This window comes from Arachis ipaensis, chromosome B10, assembly GCF_059453495.1.
Source record: "Arachis ipaensis isolate K30076 ecotype BB chromosome B10, ASM5945349v1, whole genome shotgun sequence".
Lineage (NCBI taxonomy): Eukaryota > Viridiplantae > Streptophyta > Magnoliopsida > Fabales > Fabaceae > Arachis > Arachis ipaensis.
Window position 1 is genome coordinate 34,999,862 of NC_142435.1, and position 26,076 is coordinate 35,025,937.

General features: G+C 36.3%; 1 protein-coding gene and 1 pseudogene across 2 annotated transcripts in view; both read right to left on the reverse strand.

Moving 5' to 3' along the window:
• The window catches only part of LOC110267719 (uncharacterized), a 111,645-nt pseudogene that overhangs the window by 9,355 nt on the left and 76,214 nt on the right, over positions 1-26,076 (reverse strand). The gene's annotated exons all lie outside the window — the stretch shown is intronic.
• Positions 19,476-20,732, reverse strand: LOC107620492 (uncharacterized). The gene has a single exon (XM_016322644.1). It carries the CDS (start codon positions 20,730-20,732, stop codon positions 19,476-19,478), a length of 1,257 nt encoding a protein of 418 aa, XP_016178130.1.

Below are 26,076 nucleotides of genomic sequence, written 5' to 3' on the forward strand. Positions count from 1 at the left end.
CTATTTGAAGCCCTTTAATAATACCCCATAATTAAACAACTTCCAAGGTTGCAAGAGAAGGCTGAGATAAACCTAACCAAATGATCTCGGAACAAGCCTCCACATGCTGCATTATTGTTATGTGTATAAAAGGATCCATCTGTGTTGAGCTTAATAAATTGTTCCAGATGAGGTATTCATCTAATAAGACACTCTTGACTTCTCTTTGTAATTTTGAATTTCTTCATTACATTGAGGATCTCCTGTATTCTTATGTTAACCAACTCATAGATAGTTACGGGATGTGAATAAGCTCTTTCAAAGACCCATTTGTTGCGGTTATACCAAAGAGAAGAGATTGTAACACCGAAATATATGGCTCACTCTTTATCCTTTGTCAAGTTACTAATGAGCCAATCCTTAGTAGATAAGTTGAAAAACTCTGGATTACTATTTTGAGAAAGTAGAAGTCTCCATGTCTCTTTAGCTAGAGTACAATCTCTAAGCACATGCATGGTTGATTCTTCAACATTACCACACCTCGGACAATTAGGATTAGTTGACAAATGCCTTCTTCTCCTTTTCATATTAGTTAGAATGGCTTCCTGGGCAACTAACCAAAGGAAGGCTCTAATTCTTTCCGGACCGCACCAGCTCCATGCCAACGAACACTCTATCAGAAGGTGCTTGCTCCTCAAGAATAGCATTATAAGCTGATTCTAGGTTAAACGCTCCATCAGCAGAAGGCGCCCAAGCAACACGATCAGAGTTCTTCCAAGGAGAGGGCAGAGATATGACTAGGATGTTGTCCACCACTTGCTTCGGGAGACATTCTTTCGGCTTCTTTTCATCCCAATCACTTGAAACAGCAAGAAAATCCATTAGATTTGTATAATTATCAATATGAGTAATTAACTTAGTTGCATGTTGGTCAAGTCTCCCAATAGTTGGCATCCAATTGTACTCCTAAAATCTGATTTGAGATCCATCACCAACTCTCCAAGTTGTATTCTCTGCCACCTTATCCCATGTTGCACAAATGCCCTTCCACAAATTAGAAGAGTTTCTTTTTTTTGTAATATTGGGTAAAATATCACTCCCACAATTATATTTAGCTCTTATGGCTCTTTCCCGTAAAGTATCTTTTTTTCAATGAGACCCTAACCTACTTTCAACATAAATTATGGTTGAGGTCTTTGGCATGACGTATTCCAAGACCACCAGCATTTTTAGACTTACTAATTTTCTTCCAACTAACAAGGTGGATCTTCTTAATTTGCTTTGTATCACCCCAAAGAAAATTTTTTCATTTTTTGTCAATCAAATTACAAGTAGAAAAAGGCAGATAAACAGTTTACATATTATAACTAGGAATAGAGGAAATGACAGATTTCACCAGGGTGGTTCTTCCAGCAAAAGATAAATTAGAGGCTTTTCAACCATTGAGTCTGGCATTGATGTTATTAATGATCCCACTATATGTAATATTGCTGACTTTTGTGTGCAGGAGAGGAACTCCTAAGTATTTTCCAAGGTCATAAGTTTTAGTGAATTGAGAGTGTTGCTGATTTCGCTTCGAACACTATTACCAACGTTATCAAAGAAAAAGATACGGGTCTTTTCATTATTCACTTTCTGGCCCGAGCTTTGGCAAAAGGCATTAAGAACCTCTTAATGACTTCAGCTTGATCCATTTTAGCCTCCACAAAGAGAATAAGATCATTAGCAAAGCATAAGTGAGACAGAATAGGTCCACCTTTTTTTATTAAGATGAGCTTCCAAAAGTTATGCTCCACAGCTGTATTTATAAGGTGGGACAACCTCTCCATACAAAGTACAAAAATGTATGGGGATAGGGGGTCGCTTTGATGAATTCCTCTAGACAGCAAGAATTCATCAAGAGCCTCCCTATTCCAAAGCACTCTCATTCTAACAGTTGAAACACAAGCAATAACAAGATCAATCATATGATGGGGTATACCAATATCAAGGAGGGTGTCTCTGATGAAGCTCCATTTAAGCCTATCATAAGCCTTTTCTAAATCACTTTTAATTGTCATCCATCCTTTGACTCCTTTTTTGTTTCTCATTGAGTGAATAACTTCTTGGATAATTATAATATTATCTGAACTGTGCCTTCTAGGAACAAAATTGCATTGAGTAGGAGAAATCAATTTTTCCATCACTCTTCTCAGACGCCTGGCTAGCAACTTGGTAATAACCTTATAAGAAACATTACAAAAACTAATAGGCCTCATTTATTTAAGAGAGAAAACAGGTTCAGCTTTTGGAATCAAAGTAATTAGTGTCTCATTAATCTCTCCTACCTTATGAAGGTGAGAGAAGATGTCTTCAACCAATCTGTACAAATCAGCCCCCACCAAATCCCAGTTACTTTGATAGAAGACCGCATGTATACCATCCCTCCCTGGAGCTTTGAGACCATTCATACTAAAGAGAGAGTCCTTTACTTCTTCGGGAGATATGGAGCCACCAATAAGGTTCAGATCATTATCATCAAGAGAAGGAAAAGCCTGATTAATGATAAAGGAAAAATCATGGTTATCATCTTTATATAAATTAATATAATAAGAAGTAGCCATTCTTTCCAAAGAATCTCTATCAGTAATCCAGTTACCCAAATCATCTTGAAGAGAAGTGATTTTGTTCCTCCTCCTACGCGCCATAGTGATACTATGGAAATACTTAGTATTTTTGTCACCAAAATCAATTTTCTTGCACCTTGATTTATGGAACCATAATAATTCCTCCTGTGTGAGAATTTCTTCATATTCCTTCCAAAGATTAGCTTCAACATTATCCAAAAATTTGTTTCTATTTAGACTAGCAGCAATGTCTTGAAGCCTACGAATAATAGTACTTTTTCTTTTTAAGATGTCTCCAAAAATATTAGTGTTCCAAGTTCTGAGCACTTTCTGAAAGTTGTCAACACAACTAGACCAAGTATTAGTGATATTCCAATTATCCCTCACAAAGTCTTTAAAACCTGGGTGAGAGAGCCAAGCTGCCATGAATCTAAAGGGTCTTCTACCTTTATTATGTGGAATAGAGCTAGTTAAATGGAGACAGAGTGGAGCATGGTTAAACTTAAGCATCGGAAGGTGTTTTAAAATGGCTTCCAGAAAAGCTATCTGCAAATTCATATTACACAATCTTCTGTCAAGTCTTTCCACCAAATTTTCATGTTTCCAAGTGAATGGCCAACCTGAGTAGCCCGAATCTAGGAGACTAATTTGAGAGACACAATCTTAAAAATCTTTGCAAGCACCATTTCTGTTATTCCTTGCACCTCCTCTCCTTTGATAATCATGGAGTGTTGCATTAAAATCACCTAACAAGCACCAAGGAAGATTGATATTGGAACTTAAAGAGTAGATATCTTTCCAAAGATTTTTACGAAACACGTTCTGCGGGCTTCCATAAACTGCCAAAAGCAGCCAGGATTTTGAAAGATTATTAGTGAGCTTCATATGAACAATTTGATGGTTGCACATCACCACTTCAACCTTCCAAACTGTCTTGTCCCACAAACACCAAATACCCCGGACTAGCCCCTGGCTTCTTCAATGAAGCTTCCGTCAAAGCCAATCTTGTTACGAACATTTTTACCACGATCCCCGCTAATATGGGTTTCCAAGAGAATAATAAAACTGAGATTAAACTCTCTTATCAAATCTTTAATAAGAGTAGAAAATGTTCTTCCCCCTGCACCACGACAATTGACAAACCTCATTTGTAGGGTTTATCTTGTATTGATTTTTGGGGATTTTATCACCTTTTACCCATATTTATTCAAGAAATAGCATGGTTTTGTATATTCTCCTTTAATTGTGCTTGAATGTGAAAACATGCTTTTTAGGACTCAAAATAGCTAAATTTAATTCACCTTGATTCTATTAGATGCCTTGATATGTTTGTTAAGTGATTTAAGGTTTAGGAGGCAAAGATTGGATCAAGGGAATGAAGAAAGAAAGCATGAAAAGTTGGAGAACTCATGAAGAAATGAAAGAACCGGAAAGCTGTCAAGCCGACCTCTTTGCACTTAAACGACCATAACTTGAGCTACAGAGGTCCAATTGATGCGGTTCCAGTTGGGTTGGAAAGCTAACATCCGGGGCTTCGAAACGATATAAGATTTGCCATAGTTGCATCGCGCATAGGGGCGCGCACGCGCACGGTACGCGGACGCGCCGATGGTGGCACATGACCCACTTAATGCAAACGTGGCCAGCGATTTTAGAAGCCCTGTGGGCCCAATCCAACTCATTTCTAATGCTATTTAAGCCAAGGATTGAAGGGGAATCAACATACTTTTCATACTTTTCATACTTTAGAAGTTAGTTACCATTAGTTTAGTTTGAGCTTAGTTTAGTAGTGAGAGTTAGTTTCTAGAGAGAGAAGCTCTCTCTTCTCTCTAGAATTAGGATTAGAATTAGGTTTAGTTTTTAGATCTAGGTTTTAATCTTTGCTTTCTTCCACTTCTATCTCTCAATTCTTTGTTGCTACATTCAATCTTCTTCTATTCCTTTGTTGTAATTTCCTTTATGTTGTTCTTATACTTTGTTGTAGATCTAGTATTGTTCCTTCTACATTCTTCCAATTCAATAAGAGGTAATTCATAATAAATGTGTCTTCTTTGCTTTTCTATTGTTGATCTCTTGTTTTTGTAGTTGTAGATTCCTTTAATTCTTGCATTTAATAATGTTTACTCCTCTTGCACTTTATGTGTTTGTTGAAATGTCTCTTTTAGTTTTAGTGTAGATTTTGTTCCTCTTGGCCTAGGTAGAGTAATTAGTGACACTTGAGTTATCTAATTCCTTTGTTGATTGATAATTGGAGAGATTGCTAATTGGTTTGGAGTGCACTAAAGCTAGTCTTTCCTTGGAAGTTGGCTAGGACTTGTGGCTCAAGTCAATTCATCCACTTGACTTTCCTTTAATTAGTAAGGGTTAACTAAGTGGTAGCAATGAACAATTCTCATCACAATTGAGAAGGATAACTAGGATAGGACTTCTAGTTCTCACACCTTTCCAAGAGCCTTTTATAGTTTTTAGTTTATTTTTATTGCCATTTACTTTTCATGCTTCTTATCCAAAACCCCAAAATAACTCATAACCAATAACAAGACACTTTATTGTAATTCCTAGGGAGAACGACCCGAGGTCCAATACTTCGGTTTATAAATTTTAGGGGTTTGTACTAGTGACAAACAACTTTTTGTATGAAAGGATTAGTGATTGGTTTAGAAACTATACTTGCAACGAGAATTCATTTGTGAAATTCTATACCATCAAAAATCTATTCATCAACAATTCCAAACTAATAGATTCATGGATAAAATGAGAAGAAAAGAGGCGAAAAACTGCGAGTCAAGATTGAGCATTCGCCCTCTCAGAGCCCCTCACCTGGTCAGAGGAGACACCGTCCTCGCCATTCTAATTCAGAGAAACTTCCTCTATGACTTCATTCAGTGGTTTCTCCGGTGGTTTAACCACCTTCTGAACTTCCATCGCCGTCACTTCACAGTTGTGGGTTGCAGTGAGAAATTTGTTTGTGACCACATGACTTTCAAGCATATTTTTGGACGCCCTTGTTGCCTCAAAGGACTCTCTCTATTCTTTCTGTAATATACACATATTATAGAGCATCATCTCTTCCATGGCTTCTTTCTCCGAATTTCTAGAAGAGGAGGTAGGCTAGACTTGCATTTCTATCGTAGATGCTTGCTTAGGTTTAGGATCAGCAATATGTTTTGACTTGGACTTATTATTTTTCACTTGGCTATTTGGCCCATTCTTTGTTATATTGATTTTTTTTGCTCCCTGTAGATTTTTCCCACCACCAGGCCTAATAATCTTGGTTTCAATATGACTAGGTGAACCTTTATCTTTTTGGGCTACAATGGCATTAAGCCCACTTTGCATATATTTATAGGCATGATCTTCATGCATCTCTTCCTCATAAAAGTCTTTCGAAGAATCTTCATTCAAGATATTAAATCTTGATCCTTTTTTTAATTGTTGGTCCGTGCTAGTAGTATTACCTTCCATATTTTTCATATTTTCTTTCCCATTTTGAAATCTTTTCGTGTGTGTCACAACCTTCCCAGATTTTCTCTAGATTTGCCTCCTAACCATCATCTAAGGCCCGAAATTGGGTGGATCTTGATTATTTTTTCTCCTTTTGGAAAGAATTTGAACATCCATTATTAGCTTCATGATTAGCATTAATTTCGGACCCTTATCTTTCTCGATTCCCTCTGATTCTCCAGCTCCCACCCTCTCATGGTGATCCACCTCCACCTCTAGCAGCTCCGAGTATTGCTCAGACTTATGACCATATTTACCACAATGGAAACAAATAAGGTGTAGGCCTTCATATTTTATGTTGAGAATTGATCCAAGAACAAAATTTCTAGGAACAAGTTGTTTTATCAGGTCAATTTCCACATATAGTCTTGCAAATTTGCCTCTCGAGTGAATTGATGTAGTGCGATCAATCTTGAGCATAGTTCCGATAGTGGACCCAACCCTCCAGAGAAATCGGTGATTGTATAATTCAATAGGCAGGTTTGGAATGCGTATCTAAGCAGCAATCTTCTCCACTACTTTCTCAGAAGATAAGAAAAATGATCTCCATCTCTGAACTATGAGGCAGTGTCCTGCAATCATCCAGGGTCCTTCCATGAGTGCATGCGAGTAGTCTTCTTCATCTGAAAAATGAACCGAAAAATAGTCACGATCCATGTCAATAACATTAATCTTACCTTTCTTGACCCAATCTCTCTGTAAACGTTGCTCTATGAATTCTAGACCTACACGTTTGCCCAAGACTTTTACAATCAGTACCACATGCCACGGTTTGCACCATTCATCAAACTCATCTTTAGAAATCGGTATGACTGGACTCGGATCAAATGGTTTCGCTTCCTTTTTATTATCATAATCATTTTTATACCACCGGCTCTTGGGATCAGAGTCGTCTTCTTCCACATCTTCCAAATGATGTGAGGATTCAACTATTGTTGGACCAGTCAGCGTGAGCAGAGATTCTTTGTAGGAGATCCTCAAAGGTTCATGATCAGAAGATGCTTCATTCTCGATCACCTCTATGCTATCACTAGGTTGATTAGGATCAACTTCTTTTCTCGCGTTTTAACCTTTTTCATACTTTTTTGAACCATGTCATCCTCTTGGGATGAAATTCTAGAAAAAATATTGTGAGTTATTTTTTAGCGATTTATCTTTTGTAAAATTTTATCTAATAGTGTAGAATTATTCATTTTTTTCATTTTCAAGTCTAAAATCTTCTTATAAATCCGTACATTTATGGTGAGCGACTCACTCATCATGCATACACTAACCTTGTGTCCTTTAATTTGTGACCAATCCTATATATATCATGATCCTTCTAAGGGTTACATGGTAGATGACAATAATGATTAAATGGATAAAGTTAAGGAATTGGCATCTATTTAATAATTCATTTTTCTAGAGTATAATATCTTGATTGATAAATGTATTGTAACATACATATCAATATATCATTAATATTTAAATAGAAAATATAGTAACGGTAAATGCTGATATGTTTTAAGTAAGATAGAAAGTGCTGCGTTTTTTTATAACATAATTTATAAATAGAGTTACTAATAAAGTAGTAGACTATATATTTTTTTTTTTTTAAAATATGTTTAACTCATTTAATTATTTTAAAAAATATGATTAATTTGATTAACAAGTTGTGATATTATCAATAATTTCTATCAAATAGAGTAAAATGAAAAATTATAATGTATCTAATCAATAAAGAATGCAACCTTCTTTAAAGGATAAAGCAAAAAAAATTTACTCAATAAAAAATTCATATATATATATATATATATATATATATATATATATATATATATATTTTGGGGGTGCAAGGCAGACGATTTTAAAATGGACTCCCCATTCATTAGATAGAGAAGATCACCAAGATTTCGTGATGCGCTGCCAAATTTATTCCAATTTAATAAGAGATCTCAATATTATGCCTTGAAGAGGACTCGAACCTCCACGCTCTTTAGCACGAGAGTTTGAGTCTCGCGTGTCTACCATTTCACTACCAAGGCATCTTGAAAGTGAATCGTATTCTATGAATATGATATCTAGTTAGTGTTATGTATAGAATATATGACAAAGGTGGAGTGTTAGAGTATTTTTATTGATCGGTCATGTCATATAGGTCCGAGTCGGACATCCAATTAGTTCGATTTGAATTATCCGTAGTATATATATATATATGGCGAAGTCTCTGGTGTATAAAGTGTTGCGCTTTTATACATGTGTAGACATGGCGTGGTAGCTAGCAGCTTGTGACATGTGTGTGAGTTGGGGGCAGATGTAACATATTGTAGTATTAATCTCCTCTAATATTTGAGTCTGCTGTTAACATGATGTGATATAAAAATGTTATTAGCTTTTGTAATTACTAATTATATTAACAGTAACTTTTTTTGGACATGACAAATAACAGTAGTTAATTAGTGTGAAATGAAGTTGGGCCTAGTTTTGTTGGGATTTTTTAATTTTTGGAATGACTAGAAAAAATTAGTGGGGCTCGATTTGTTATGGTAGTGAAACATTAGAATAAAGAAACATGACAAGTTTATTAACGGACTAAACATTAGTGAACTTAAAAATATAATTTAAGAAAATTAATTTAAAATTTAAAAGAAAATGGCAAGTTTAGACTTTTGCTTTTAAATAAAAAACATATAAATACATACCCAAAAAAATATTTTGTAACATTAATTATTGTGCAATAAAATTTTAATGTATTAAAAAATTTATATACATATTTATTTTAATTTTAAAATATAAAATATTTAAATTATAAAAATAATTACAAAATATTATTATGCACTCTTTTATCATTTAGTATAATAATATAATAATAATGATGGTTTCTAAACCCAAATTAAATTTTTATCATACAAAAAATTTAACTATGGTTTATAAACCCAAATTGAATTCTTATCCTATAGAAAATTTAACTAATTCAATTTAACTGATTAAAACTTTTTTAGTTTATTTATTTTAATAAAAATATCGTAAAATGATACACGATGTTATTTGAACACGTGTCAATTTGTGCCATGTGTCGCAATAACATTCATTCACGTATTATCCATTATATTATTATTGTAGATGCACCAAATTAATCCCTTATTTTGCATTAAGTAACTCATTTTAATCCTTAAAATTGAATGCTGTGCATCAATCTAGTCCACTAATTTTTTTCTTTTTTTTAATAAATTTAAAATTCTTAATATCTTTAAATGCATTAAGTTTAATTCTATTTTTTCACACTTATTTAAATACAAGTACTTTCATAAAATATTTTTTCTCTTGCAAGCATTTCTAACCGTCGTCTTGAAATTGACTTGAAGGCATTTCAAGCATCTTCACTACTATCTCCGACCTCTTTCGTCCAGGCTAGACGAAAGAGGTTGGAGATGGTAGTGAGGATACTTAAAGTACCTTAGCTTCAATCTAGCCCATTTACTTATATATTACAAAATTTATCAATGTTAAACTTTTATAAAAATATATATATATATATATATATAATTAAAACTAAAATCTTAAAGAAATTTATAAAAACACTTGTATTTAAACTATATGTAAAAAAATAGAGTTGAAATTAATGCATCCAAAGATATTGAGAATTTTGAATTTTTAAAAAATTGAGAAAATCTAGAGAAAGGACTAGTTTGGTGCACAACATTCAATTTTAGGGACTAAAATGAGTCACTTAATGCAAACTGAAGGACTAATTTAGTGTATCTACAATGATGGCATGGCAGATTACATGTGGGCGAATAATGTTGCGACATGTGGCACAAATTGACACATGGTCAAATAGCATCGTGACACGTGGCACAACTATCCATATCAGCATGCCACGTTTCACTGGTCAACCAATTATCATACCATTACACGTGGTCAAACCATAGAGTGACATGTGTCACTAACAGTCCACGTTATCACGCTATTAATAGAAAATGGGTCAAAGACTAATAACGTGGTGCACTTTTGTCGATCTCAGGGACATAATTGATGCAATTAAAATATCAAGAATAATTTTAATGCACAACACCAATCTCATGGATTATTTTAGGGTTTAACTCGTTAGTATACAGAAAACGAAATACATGAATCATATAATTATATAAATTTTAGAAAGTATCAATAATCTGTTATAAGATGTAAATGTTTTAAAATTTATGCATAAATCGTTATATAGTATAAAAATATATGTGAAAATTGATTATTATCATAAATTCCTATAATGTGTAGATATTTATGTAAAAACTAAATACTATTATAAACTGCTAGAGGATATAACATTTTATATTTTATTTTATCTTTTTTTGTTCCACTATCTTATAGTATCTCGTTGATTTAATATTTATGTATCATTTTACGATGTTTTTATTAAAATAAATAGACTAAATAAGTTTTAATCAGATAAATTGAATTAGTTAAATTTTTGATACGATAAGAATTTAATTTGGGTTTAGAAATCATTATTATTATTATTATTATTATTATATTATTATACTAAATGATAGAGGAATGCATAATAATATTTTGTAATTATTTTTATAATTTAAATATTTTATATTTTAAAATTAAAATAAATATGTATATAAATTTTTTAATACATTAAAATTTTATTGCACAATAATTAATGTTACAAAATGTTTTTTTGGTATGTATTTATATGTTTTTTATTTAAAAACAAAAGTCTAAACCTGTCTTTTTCTTTTAAATTTTAGATTAATTTTCTTAAATTATATTTTTAAGTTCACTAATGTTTAATCCGTTAATAAACTTGTCATGTTTCTTTATTCCAATGTTTCACTACTATAGTAAATTGAGCCCCACTAGTTCTTTCTAGTCATTCCAAAAATTTAAAAATTCCAACAAAGCTAGGCCCAATTTCATCTCACACTAATTAACTATCGTTAATGTCATGTCAAAAAAAAGCTACAGTTAATGTAATTAGTAATTACAAAGCTAACAACATTTTTATAGCACATCATATTAGCAGCAGACTCAAATATGAGAGGAGACCAATACTGCAACATGTCATATCTGCTCCCCCAACTTATATACGTGTCACAAGCTACTAACAACCACGTCATATCTACACATATAGAAACCACAACTCCTTCTATACCAAAGACTTCGCCTATATATATATATATATATATATTAAAAACATATTAATTATGTTTTACTTTTATTTATTTTTCTTTTTAACAAATTTATAATTATGATTGATACAATTATAATATGAAAATTTCTTTGATGAATATAGTATAATTGAATAAAAAATAAAGATTTTTACTAATTTTTTAAAAAATATGTACAACACACGTGACAAAATTTTTTAAAATAAGTTTTTTTTTCCTAAAAAAGTAATCTTCATGCTTCTTCAAATTTTTACTATTAGCCATAGTATTACCTTTAAGAATTGATTTCATAATTTCATAGATAAAGATCAAGGTTATTTTATTTATTTATTTATTCATTGATATATATTAAGAGCCAAACAAGATTAGTAAAAGAGACAAACGGAATGCATCAAAGTAATCGAGAAGTGACATGCATCCTGTTCTTGTATGGATACCTGGAGGAAGAGCTCAGTCACTGAGAATCGTCGTCGAGTTGTTATCTTCGGTGTCGACCTTTGAGTTTTGTGGTAATCCGAGCTTTACTCCAAGAGGATGTCCAATCGCATAGAGCTTTGAGCAAGAAACAGGGGGAGTGTACCTACAAAGGTACTCTGAAGCTTAAGTCAGTATTGAGAATTCAATGTGTTCTTTTAGGATGGAAGATCATACCTTTTATGAGTGGAGATGTGCAGGGCGGTTATGCTTTTGCTTTATTGCCTGTATTAAAGAGCAATAATAAGGGTGAGATGTCATTTTGGACATTTCACAATTGGAAAACAGTCCGTTGAGATGAGTTGTAACGTAAGTGGCCAATTAATGACGTTGATTGCCGATTAATGACTGTAGTGCCGAACTATAACGCCAGCTTTTTGAATAATAACTTGAATAATGCCGAGTTATGAATGAGTAAGTCGATTTATGATGTTGGATTTGTAATGGCCGGATCACAGCCCCCAAGCTTGGCCTGGGAATATGTTTAATGAAGCAGGTTGAGCTTTAAATAATGTATAAGTCGGCTGCTGGATAGTTCGGCGGGTGGTTATGCCTTGTAGCCCCCAATTCAAGGTGCTTTATTGAACAGTTATTGGGAGTGTAAATGGTCATGATTAGGAGAGAGAAATAATTTAATGCACATTGCAGAGTGTGCGTGTTTCCAGTGCAGTTTACAGTTTTTGATGTAACTGATTTGACTGAAGGTAGTGGAATCGAAATATGTGGATAAAGTGTGTTTAATTAAAACACTCTTGGAGTCTGAGGGGTTTCACTTGGGCTTTCTTTTATTTTTTGTTTATCAGAGGCATTTGGGAGCAAAAAATGAGTAAGAGAGGTATGTGCTAACTCCTCTGTTCTTCCTCCTGTATTTGTTTTTTTTTTTCTTCTTCATCTTCTTCTATCTGTGGTTAGTTTTTGATGGGGTTTGAAAGGGACAAAAAAGAGGAGATTGATTGGTCCTATGATTGGTTTAACGAGGACGTGAAGAATCGTGTTTCTCTATTTTTGGATGAAGATGCAGTGAAGCATATTGATAGTAGTAAGATTGTTAGGGTGGGTGCAGGGGTTCGGTTGGAGTTGCTTTCCTGTTCTTCAGGTGATAGGATTTTTCACAGAGGGGAGGGTTTTAAGTTTTTCTATATGTATAGTAGTGTTTTGGAAGAGTTGAGGGTGAGACTTCCATTTACTGATTTCGAGTGTCAGGTGTTAAGGCAGCTAAATTGTGCACCTTCCCAACTACATCCTAATGGATGGGCGTTTCTTCGAGCTTTTGAAGTTCTTATGGATTTTTTGGAAGAGGAACCAACGGTGGAGTTGTTCTTTTCATTATTTCAGGCTAAAGGGGTTTGGAAGGGGGGTTGGGTGAATTTGAATAGTTCGCCTCGTTTTGGTGTTTTCAAACTGTACAAATGTTCTTTCAAAAATTTCAAGGAAATGTATATAAAGGTGAAGAATTCTGAGGGGGAGTTTCCTTTTTATATGGACGAGCATTTTGGGGAGAAGTTTCCGGTCTGGTGGTGTTCGGAGCCGCAGAGTATTTTGGGCCTAGAGATTATAAATGCACGGAATGAGTGTATCATAGAATACCTAACCGAGGTTGTTGATCGGAAGGAACTTATTTCAGTGTTTGATTTGCTTCAGTGGGAGGATAATAGGGAAGCCGTTATAGACTATTTAGGTGAGGGTTTGGATATTTTTGTTTTTAGTAAGGTCAATTTGTTTTGTAACTGTTTGTTTTTTAGGTGGGAAATATCCGGGAGTGTCTGCGACGACTTTGAGGTCAAGGGTAAAAAGCAAGAATTTGGACAAAGAAGGTTCCTCGTCTAAGGTTGACAAGGTGGCAGGGGTGGGCGAGCTTAACCAACCCAAGCCGGGTAGGAGGAAGGTTGTGGTGAAGAAGAGGAAGCTTGATTTGGTGGATTTGTCTGATGAGTTTGAGGATTTTCGAGATGAGGTTCCAGCAGGTGAGCCGAACTTATTTTATGAGAATCAGAGGAAGTTGCATATCGTGGCCGAACAGAGTGATGGGTCATCTTTGTGGGGGAAGGATTTTCCATATATGGTTGTAACGGATGAAGTTTGTCAAGGGCCAGCCGATGTTACTTTGGCTGGTGAGGTTAGTGATGTTGTCATCGGCCAATATATGCAGGAATGTGTATGATTGACTATTTTATTTTAGTTTGGTATGTGTTTTATCTGTCTTTCTATTTTCCTTGAAGGTTGTTGGTCTTTGGCTTGCGAGTTTGAGACGTAGCCAAGAGAAGAAACATCGTTAAGTGGCTGAGCAGAAGTCAGATTTAAAGTTGGAGGAAAAGTTGGATTTGACGAGTACAGAGGTTACAGAATTGGAGAAAAAGGTAGCTGAGCTTGATAAAGAGCTGAAATTGACGAAGAAAAATTATGCGAAAGAGGTGGAGGATGTTAAAAAGAAAGAGGCTGATCTGTCAAATATGACTACTCGTATAGAGGAGTTGACTTCTAAGTTAAAAAATCTCGAAAAGAGTAAGGAGACAGCTATCTTAGATTCTTTTCTTGAGGGGTTTGAGCGAGCTTCGCTGCAGGCGAGGTTCTTAGCTCCTAGCGTTGATTTTGATTAGATGGATCCAGGGAAGATTGTCCGGGATGGGTCCATGGTTGATGATGATGGTGCTGAAGAAGAGGGGGATGAAAATGTTTGATAGAAATTTGATTTGTTTCTGTTTTGTTTTTTGTTTGTAAACTAAGTTTCTCCTTTGTTAGGCTTTTGTACTTATGACTTATATTTTGCTACTGTTTGTTGAAGAAAACATACTTAGATGCTTCTGTTTACATGCTGTTTCTGCATGTTATAATATAATATTATTACTGTATAATAAGTTGATGTTTATTTGGTATGTGGGTTTGGGTTGGAGCCACATGTTTTAGGTAAAATTTGTTGTAATGGTGAAATGTCATTAATTTGATTGAGAAATGTTATAGGTAGGCTGAGTAGGCCGAGTTTGGATGCTAATCCATAGGCATGATAACTGATCGGTAATGATTTTGATTTAGATCGGCTATTTGTTTTGATTGAATGATCGGCTTCCGATTAAGATCAGATTTTTGTATGAATGATTGGTTTTCGATTTAGATCGGATATGTTGAATGATTGAATGATCGGGTTCTGAGTTATATCAGATATTTTTCTGATTGAATGATCGGAATCCGAGTTAGATTGGATATTTGTCTGATTGAATGATCGGAATTCGAGTTAGATCGGATATTTGTCTAATTGAATTTCTGTTATTAGGTCGGCTTTCGGATTGATTGATTGTATCCGAGGTATTAAACTCCGATTAAGATCAGTCAGATGTTTGAATGATTGTATCGGAATGATTGGATTCCGATTAAAATCGGTTGTTTAAATTTTGACAATTGAGAAGTATAAAATGCAAATAATATTGACTGGATAAGGACTTTTATTAATGTAAAACCTTTGAATTTAAAGGCCCAGGTAGGCTAGCCTCGTTAAAACCTCTCCAAGCAAAACCCTTGTGGGAAAAACCTTGGTAGTAGGAAAAATAGTATTGCCCTGTCCCTGGTATTAACTGTAATATAACTTTAAGGAAGATACATTCCAAGTGTTAGGGAGATCTTTACCCTGTAAGGTTTGTAGTCGGTAGGCTCCATTGCCGATTATTTTTGTTACTCGGTAAGGGCCCTCCCAATTAGCTGCTAGTTTGCCATGTGCTGATGGTTTCCTAGCTTGTTCTGTTTTCCTAAGCACAAGGTCATTTACACGGAAGGACCTTGGATGAAGTCTTTGGTTATATCTTCGGGCAATGTACTGTTGCATGGCTAAATGTTTGACTACTGTGGATGATCTGAGTTCTTAAATGAGGTCAAGCTCGGATTGCCGAGCTATGTCTTGTGTAGTTTGGTCGGCCAACACAGTTCGTAGTGAGGATTGGGAGATCTCCACTGGTATCATTGTGTCTGAACCATAGACTAAACGGAAGGGTGTCTCCTTTGTGGTTGAGTGTAATGTTGTGTTGTATCCCCATATGATCTCTGGGATAAGCTCGGCCCAGAGGCCTTTTGCATCATCCAGTTTCTTTCTTAGAGCATGTAGTATTACTTTATTTGCGGCTTCTGCTAAGCCATTTGTTTGTGGGTGTTCGACTGAGGAGAAATGTTGTTTGATTTTTAGTTCCTGCAAAAAGGAAGTAAATTTTTTATCGGCAAACTGGCGGCCATTATCTGTGATAATGTGCCGAGGAATGCTGAATCGACAAATAATATATTTCCAAACAAAAGAAATCATTTGTTGTGATGTGATTTTGGCAAGGGGTTGTGCCTCTATCCATTTGGAAAAGTAGTCAATTGCTACAACCAGGAATTTTACCTGACCTGTTGCTGTGGGGAAAGGGACGAGGATATATATGCCCCATTGGTTGAACGGCCAACTTACCTCGGAACAGTGTAGGAGTTCGGCCGGGAGATGTGTGATCGGACTGTATTTCTGGCAGTTGTTACAGCTTTTAACTTTTTCTTGACAATCCTGTCGTATTGTCGGCCAATATAATCCAGCTCTGAGAATTTTTTAAGACAGACTTCGGGCTCTGAGGTGTGTACCATAGATCCCTTCATGCACCTCAGCTAGTACAAGCTCGGCTTCTGTTCTGCAAAGACATTTAAGTAATGGATGAGAGAATCCTCATCCATATAGGCAATTATTATAAATTGTAAAAAAGGAGGTTTATCAGCGGAAGTGTCGAGCATTTTCGACGTCGCCTGGCAAGATCCCTGTCTGGAGATACTGTATGTATAGAGATCTCCAATCTGCTTCCTGTGTTACACTTAAGATTTGTGTTAGTTCAATGCTTGGCTTGGGCAGTGTTGACTGATAAAGTGATGACCCATTTGGTTGAGTGCTGGCGAGTTTAGACAGAATGTCAACTCGGCCATTACTCCCCCTTGGTATGTGCTGTATTTCATATTTAGAAAATTTTGAAAGTAAATTTTGTACGATATCCAGGTATATACTGCATTTTTGATTCCATTCATATTTGATTCCATTCATAAATATATTTTCTTCCCTATGAGTTCTAGTCTCAATAAGAATACTAGTTTTTACTGTTCATATGTTATGATTTGAATATATCACACCAATTCGTTATGTATGGATGATGAGATTCCATTGATACAGAGCCAATCGTTCTTTTTTCTCTGACAGATGGTCAGAACTGCATCTGGGTTCGGTTCTTCTTCTACCCGTATCGAATAGAACATGCTGAGTCAAATCTTCTTCATGGAAAACCTGCTTTATTTTAGAAAGCAAAGGGTCCTTTACTTGGTATAAGTTGTTTACCTGCTGGACGATAAGTAAGGAGTCGCAATATACCTTAAGTTCGGTGATGTTTAGGTCGGCAGCGAGTCTAAGGCCAGCAATTAGCGCTTCATACTCACTTTGATTGTTGCTTGCTTTAAAGGAAAAATTGAGGGAATGTTCGATGATGTTTCCGTGGCTATCATCAAGAATGATACCTGCTCCACACCCTTGTGGCTTCGAGGACCCATCAACATATAAAGACCATTCAATGTAGTCTTCAGCTGTACTTGGTACCGAGAATTCGGCGATAAAGTCGGCCAAAAACTGGGATTTGATGGATGCTCGGCCTTCGTACTTGATGTTAAATTCTGATAGCTCCACCGACCATTTGACTAGTCGGCCAGCCAGCTCAGGTTTTTGAAGGACTTGAGGCAAAGGATGATCTGTCCGAACATGGATTTCATGGCTCTGAAAATATGGTCGGAGTCTTTTGGCTGAGAAGACAATGGCTATGGCAAGTTTCTCAATGCTCAGATATCGAAGCTCAACATTCTGTAATGTTTTACTGGTAAAATAGATCGGGAACTATTTCTTTTCCCTTTCTGCAACAAGAGCGGAGCTTATAGCCCAGTTAGTGACAGATAAATATAAGAATAATGGTTCCCCTTATAGGGGGGTTTGTAAAATTGGTGGTTTCGAAAGAGTTTCTTTAATAGTTGTAAATGCTTGTTCACATTCATCAGTCCATTGGAAAGCTTTTTTCTTTTTTAAAGTTTGGAAAAAACATAAAGATTTAGAAGCTAGGCAAGGTAAGAATCTAGAAAGTGCAGCAAGTTTCCCTGTTAACCGCTGGACTTCCTTGATGGTGTGTGGACTTGTCATGTCTAAAATAGCTCGATATTTTTCTGGATTTGCCTCAATACTTCGGCTAGTGAGCATGAAGCCGAGGAATTTACCGCTCTGAACCTCAAATGCGCACTTTTCGGGATTTAATCGCATGTTGTATTTTCTTAGCTGTCCGAAGATTTCTGTTAGGTCATCAAGGTGATTATTGCCGATCTTTATCTTGGTGACCATATCGTCGACATACACCTCAATGTTCCTGCCGATTTGTTTGGCGAAGACTTTGTCCATTAGACATTGATATGTCGCACCTGCATTCTTAAGGCCAAATGGCATGAGTTTATAACAATAGTTTCCGTATTCAGTAATAAAGGCTGTCTTATTTTGATCGGATGGATGCATTTGGATCTGGTTATAACCAGAATATGCATCATGAAGCTGAGTTTTTCAAAACCAGAGGCATTGTCAACTAAACAATCAATAGAGGGCAAAGGGTAGGAATCTTTGGGGCATGCTTTGTTGAGATCGGTGAAATTAACACACATGCGCCATTTACCGTTATATTTTTTAACCATGACGACGTTCGCCAGCCATGTTGTGAATCTGATTTCTCGGATGAAGCCCGCGTTGATGAGCTTCTTGGTTTCTTCTAGGGAAGCTTGTTTCCAGTCGTGGCCAAGATTTCTCTTTTTCTGTGCCACAGGTCGGACAGATGGTCTAACGCTAACTTGTGTGATATGATGGATGGATCGATGCCTGGCATATCAGCTGGGGTCCAAGCAAACATGTCGGCATTTTACTGTAAGAATGCTCGAAATGATGATTTTTCTTCTGAGGATAATGTTGAGCCGACGTATGTGAATTTTTTTGTGTTTTCTGTGAAATAGATTTTATGCAGGTCTTCTGTTGGGGTTGGCCTTTCCAGTGTTCCCGCTCTGGGATCAAGGTCGGCCAACATGTGTTGGTCGTTCATGTTGCCGATGTTGTGAACATGGGCTTTTGTGTTTTGGTTAGGTCTTTTGAGACTATTGTTGTAGCACTCCCTGGCTTCCCGGGCATCACTGTGAATGGTTGCAATTGTGTTATCCTGCAAAAGGAACTTAACACAAAGATGAATTGTAGAGACTATAGCACCGAACTTATTTAAGAAAGGTCGACCAAGTATTAAATTATAAGGACTAAAACAGTCAACAACCAAGTATTGAATATCTGAAGTTTTTGACGAGGGAAACTCACTGAGTGTGGTGTGTAACCACACAGAGCCCATAACCAGGACTCTCTCACCTGAGAAACCTACCAGGTCTCCAGTAGAAGGTTGGAGGATGTTGCTGCTCAATTTCATCTTCTGGAATGTGGAGTAAAATAGGACATCGGCACTGCTCCCAGGGTCCAGCAACACCTTTTTTATTAGGAGATCTCCAAGTTGCAGGGAGATTACGACCGGGTCATCGAGATTTGCTGTACTGTTGTTATGATCGGCTATCTGAAATGTTATCTGCGGGGAATGTGGTAGTGTCTGCTGTTGAATTTGATCGGTATTGATGGAAAGCATAGCTCGGTAAGATCTCTTTCTTGCCGAGCTTGTGGCTCCTCCACCTGAAAAACCTCCGTAAATACAGTTAATTATACGTGTTGGTTGTTCAGGATGGTTGTTGTTTGGTCGGTCTTTATCTCGGTCGTGTTGTGTGGCCGAGCTTTGGTCTCCAAAGGGGGTGTTCGCCGCTGTATGTGGCCGCCGATATATTTATCCAGGTGACCTTGCCGAGCTAGTCGCTCCAGTAAATCTTTGGCGATAACACAGTCGTCGGTAGTGTGTCCGTGCTTCTGGTGGAAAGAGCAGTATTTTGATCGGTCCGTGCCTTTTGAATCTGGGTAACTGCCGGCTCTTCTTGGTGGCTTGATTAATTTTGAATTCAAGATTTCCTTGATGATATCGTCGTGCTTAGTGTTGAATTGAGTGTAGGACTCATATCGCGAAGTCGGTTTGAAGTTCTTCTTTTTGTCTCGAGGTCTGTCGTCATCTCTGTAGTGAGACTTTTCTGTTTTTTGAGCTTGCCGGAGTTCCTCGATGTCGATCTGTCCTTTTGCCTTTTCGCGAAACTCGGCCATAGTCTTAGGTTTGGCCACAGCAATAGTTTCCTGGAATTTTCCTGGTCGCGATCCGCTTTTTATGGCGTGTAGTTCCACCTTGGGGTGGAGGTCGGGTATACTTATGGCTATCTTTGTGAAGCACGTCATGTAGTCCTTAAGGCTTTCGTGCTGGCCTTGCTTGATTGTGTTCAGGTAATCGGAGTCATGTAGGTAGATGGCCGATCCGGCAAAGTGCTCCTCAAAGGGCTTTGATATGTCTCGAAATCGAGAAATAGAACCTGCAGGCAAAGAACAAAACCAATCAAGTGCAGGACCGTCCAAGTAAGATGGAAAGCAACGACATAAAACTTTATCAGATGCACCGTTTACTATCATTATGGAGGTGAAATTCTTGATGTATTTCTTCGGGTCACCTAACCCATCATAGGGAGTTAGGGTGGTCGGCAGAGTAAACCTCCGGGGTAGCACGAAGTTCATCACCTCGGCCATGAATGGTCCAGGGGAGCTTTCCTGATCGTCATTCTCGTTGTCTTGCCGAGCTTCCTCATTATGCTCGGGTTGCTCCTCTTCATGCTGAGCAGTGTCTGAGACATGTGTTGGCCCTGACTGCTGCTCGGCTTCTTCTGTTCGTTCTTGCCGATCATTGTTGTTTTCGATTCGGGTGTTATTCAAGTTGGCAATTTGCCGTGCCATTCTTTGGTTCTCCTCGGTCATGCGCTGGTTGGCTTGCTGTAACTCAGTCACCATATGAAGGAGTTCGAATGGCGTGGGTGGAAGTCGTTCAGCCATGACTCAGGCGAGAATCTCGAGGCCGATGATATATGGAAGGGATTATATTCTCGGCCCACGATGGGCGCCAATTGTTCTTGTATGGATACCTGGAGGAAGAGCTCGGTCACTGGGAATCATCGCCGAGTTGTTATCTTCGGTACCGACCTTTGAGCTTTATGGTAATCCGAGCTTTACTCCAAGAGGATGTCCAATCGCGTAGAGCTTTGAGCAAGAAACAGGGAGGAGTGTACCTACAAAGGCACTCCGAAACTTAAGTCAGTATTGAGAATTCAATGTGTTCTTTTAGGATGGAAGATCATACCTTTTATGGCTAGAGATGTGCAGGGCGGTTATGCTTCTGCTTTATTGCCTGTATTAAAGAGCAATAATAAGGGTGAGATGTCAGTTTGGACGTTTCACAATTGGAAAACAGTCCGTTAAGATGACTTGTAACGTAAGTGGCCGATTAATGACATTGATTGCCAATTAATGACTGTAGTGCCGAACTATAACGCCAGCTTTCTGAATAATAACTTGAATAATGCCGAGTTATGAATGAGTAAGCCGATTTATGATGTTGGATTTGTAACGGCCGGATCACATCCTATGGCCATATATAAATAAATAAATAAGATGTACTAGGCTGGCAGTGCAATTAGGGGTGGTAACATACACCCTGTCCGCGGGTATTCAACCCGACCCCAGTCGGTCGGATAGGGTTGCCAACCCGATCTGCAGCTGGTAGGATAGGGTAGGGATGTTAATGGGGTAGGGCGGGGGCGGGGAATTCCTCCCTTCTCCCCATCCCCACCTCCAGATTTGCTCTTCGTCCCCATCCCCATTTCTCATAGGGCCCATTTTTCGCGGGGTCCCCATTCCCCATCTATCTGATAGTTTTAACTAATTATTAATTTTTATATGAATAGAGCTCCAAGCATCCACCATATATAAAAACAGCAAGATTTTATATAAAAAGTCTAAATGACAAGATGGTGACTTCTTACGAAATGACACAGTGGGAAACACAACGGTGAGCTAGAGGACAGAGCAGTGGACGGGGTGGGAGACGTGGCAACAGAGAGAAAAATGAATACAATGGTAGAGTTATGGAAAGGAATGTCGCAAATAAAGAGCACGACGCGATGAGGGTGATGGCATGGTGAGGTGTGACGAAGCAGTGAGAAGGGAGAGTAGCGAGCGGGTGGCTGCAAAGAGGTTGGATGGAATATGGACAGTGTTAGGGATCTCTGAATTAAAGAAGTGTTATTCAAATGAGAATTAGGAGTTTTGGATTTATATGTGTGTGTGTGTGACGGGGATTAGCGGAGACGGGGCGGAGATCCCCGTTCGGGTCCCCGCGCTTGCCTCGGGGTAATTTTGTCCGCCGTCCCCATCTCCGCGGGAAAATTCCTCACAGTCGGATCCCCATTCGGGACAGTCCCCGCAAGAATCCCCGCGTCTCGGGGAGTTTTTCCATCCCTAGGATAGGGTGCAGATAGGATTCTCGTGCTGGTCGAATAGGGTGCGGGTTGAGCCTCAACCCTACCCGACCAATTCGCACCTTATATATGTATATGTTATGTACTTATGTAAAAATATGTTTCAAGTGATTATTGAATTAAAGACCTCTCACTAAATGTAAAAAATCCTTAGCCACTAAAAAAATCATTAATTAATAATTTAATATTTTTTTTACATAAAATTATTTCTATTTTAAATTATCATCAAGTTATATAATAATGTTGCATCTTTTTTGTAACCTGCGGGTAAGATCGGATACTCATAAGTTAAGAATGGGTAGGATTAGGGTTGAGATATTCTCAACCCACAGGTATGATAAGGTTGAGTTTATATAAAAATCTTAATCCGCGAATAGAGTTAAGGTTGACTCCAAACTCTAACCTACATACCCATTGTCACCTCTAAGTGCAATGCACTCATTAGGGTGTAAAGATAAATAATAAATAGATCAAATTGCAATTTCTTTCCAACCCAAAAACATATACTTTGTAATCAAATACTCTAAAGCATGGAAAATTATTAGCAATTGGCTGCTAAAGTATAACTTGCAGCATTAAAAAAAGATTTCACATTAACTAATCTGTTACTAATTCCTTTACTTAAGTGCGTGGTAGCGTTCAATCTCCCTCTCTTGTGCATAAAAAGTATTTTATAGTCACCTTTGTAATTTTTAATTAGATTAGAGAATAAGATTATTAATCAATGCTATCAATGGTGAATGCTTAAGGAATAAAAAAAAATATTCACATTTACTCATTAGTACAATTGCAATTGATTTACCAATTAAGATTTGTTTGATTATTTTACCTTTTTATTACTTCAAACTTTTTTCACAAAATTCTTAAAAATAAATAATATTTTTACGAAAATTGTGCCATGTTTATGGACAATTTAGTATATAATTAAATTTTAAATTGCACACTTTAGTTTTAATTAATTTATATTATTCTTAAAATTTTAAGAATAACTTTCATCAAACGTATTGGTTACTTTATCGTTTTTAATAAACTTTTAATATACATGATAAAAAAAATTTAAATAAATTTATTATAAGACAATTAAATTTCAAAAATATTATTATAAAATAAATTAATTTTTCTTATCAATTGAATAATTTATCAAAAAACTTATACATTAATAAAAGTTTATTAAAGACCTAAGTACTAAAGTTCTTTAGAATCAAGGGTGTTTTGTTAAAAAAAATATATTTTCTTTATCGCAGATCTAAACTTCATTTAAAGATTTGTTATTGATCGATCAGTTACTGCATGTATAAGGTAGAATTTAAACTTCTAACACTTACTAAAATAGATTAAGGAGTTAATTATTAGACCAATCTAAATTAATTAAATTTTATTTTATTTTTTTTGTTAGGGTTAAATTTTATTTATTTATTATTATTATTTTTTTGGTCAGAGACCTGGGCCACCAACCTGCCCAGATCCGAAACAGAAAACCTATTTCCAATCCGATCCGAATTTCACTTGCAGGTGCTCCCCTTGGCAAATCAGTCGTCCTCTTCTGTTCACCATAACAACACCCAATCGTCCTCGCATTCCTCGCCGGCACGACCTCGCCGTCCTCCCATTGCCATAACAACACTTAGTCTATAATGATTGTTCGTAGGATGAGGCCCCAATTATTTACAGTCATACTCTTTTCCCCTCTTTTTGGACTAGGATAGGGGGCCCAACCCAACCAAAAAATAAGCATGTAAGTTTTATCAAGAGAGTGAACAACTAACTCTACTCTTTACGTTCGAAAAAAAGAAAAATCTCTCTTCTTTCATTTAAGACTCGTCCAAGAACAAAAAAAAAAAAGAGACTCGTCCAAACACAGTCTTCTTTCTTAGGACTGGGCCAACAAGGTTCCTTTGGAATCGGGCATTGCATTCTCATTGGTCAAGTCTTTACTTGACAAAACAGGGCTTTATATTGGCTCAATAGGCTAAAAAAGAAACAACACTTCCTTTTGGTTTGAACTTTGAACAACACACCATTGCTACTCATCGCTAATCTATTCGTCTCTTTAAAACCCAAAAAAAATAAAAAATTAAATAAAATAAGAAATAAGTGCCTAAATATTTATATTTTCAATAGAGTGATGTTATATATACGAGTTTTTTTAGTAATTATAGTTTATTAACAATAAAAAATATTCTCAAAATAATACGCTTTAGCGCACAATTTGAGCGCGGGTTGTATTTTTTACACTTTCTTAAACACACAAATTTTTGTTGGAGAGTACACAAATTTTGAAGCATAGCACACAAATTTTTGAAGCATAACATACGAAATTTTGCACATAACACAAACTTATCGATGTAATACACAAATTTTCAAAACATAGCACATAGGGATGAAGGATTTTTTTAAATAAATGATTTAATTATTTCAATTACTAAAATAAATAATTTGTAGCGTATTTACCAATTTATATCATATTTATTTATCTTGTTTAAACGGTAAACGAGATAATTTTGCATGTATCTCGTTTACAGTATAAACGAGATATATGTATTTATAAATAATTAAATATAAGTTTTGAAAATAATAAAAAATATTAAAAATTTAAATTAGACTAAACTTTTAAAAATAGAACGTTTCAAATAATAAGGAAGATGGACGGTTTTAAATAATAGAGAAGATAAACCGTCCATTCCAAATGTTGAGTTAAGAAATTAACTAAATTAATTAATGATGACAAACATTATTTTTGAGCAAAATAAATAATTAGTGTTGATTAATTATATCTACCTATTAACTAATTGTTTATTGTTGCAGACCAAATGTTAATAGCCCAAATGGAATAAAAGGCATTCAGCAAAGAATATTGGGCTGAAAGCAAAATAAAGAGCCCAAGCAAAAGCAAAGGAAGAAACCAAAGAAATTAAATCGGGCCATGCATACTAATACCCGATCCAAGCCCGAACTGATTTCAGAATTGAAATTCCCTCTCTCCTGCTTAACCAAAAGCAACGTTCTTCTTTCTTCTAATCAAGTCACATCAAGATTTCAGAAAAAGCAAGAAAGAGAAAGAGAAGAAAAGCTTCTTCCATAAGCCATTAACCAAAGAAGCAAGAGAGAGAGAGTTGAAGCTTGAAGCACAGAAGCTAAAACAGAAATCCCAAGCTAAATCAAGCTTAAGAAAGGTAATCCATCTCATCTTGCATGCATCAAGATCCTCATCCCTTCTTCCCAACTCTCTGCACTACCCGAAAATGGCTTTGAAGGAAAAGTTGTTTTCTGCCCCCATTCTGCTGTGTATCTACGGACCTAATCAAAACTTGGGGACCAAGTTGCATCTCTATGGTTCAGATTTGGTTGACCAGTGAAAAACAATTCCGGTTACTTCTTCATGGCTTTCGGTCAAGTTGGAAAAGTCAGAAGCAAAGGTTCTACTTTGATGCTTGAGAAGAAAAAGTAAGCTTGTGGGTTGGTGAAGCTCAAGGCTCAAGGTGTTGACCTTGAAAGAAGAACTCAGCCACATGCAAGGAGATATAAGAAGTTTGCTGTTCATTCAGACACCAAGGAGAGAAAACCAGTGAATAGAGGTTATTGTTCTGAGAGAGCTCTTTGAAGAAGTTCAACTAACTGGACAGTGTAACCTAATCAAAGGTGCATTCCGCCAGTATGAAGAACTGAATCAGAGGCTTGCTAATCTGGTTTTTCGTATAGCACAGAGGCTGTTGATGAAGTCAATCTCCTTCATGTTTTACTGATTGTAATGTTCTTTTCAACGTTTATCATTCTGTAATTTCTAGTGAGAAAAGGCATTGTGAGAAAACTCAAGTAAAAGCCATGAGTGGAAAAAGGCTGAGTGAAACATTTGAGAGAAAAGC

What these genes read in the sequence shown, in the direction of transcription:
- LOC107620492 (XM_016322644.1), bottom strand. Translation starts at nt 20,732, where the DNA reads ATGGCTGAACGACTTCCACCCACGCCATTCGAACTCCTTCATATGGTG.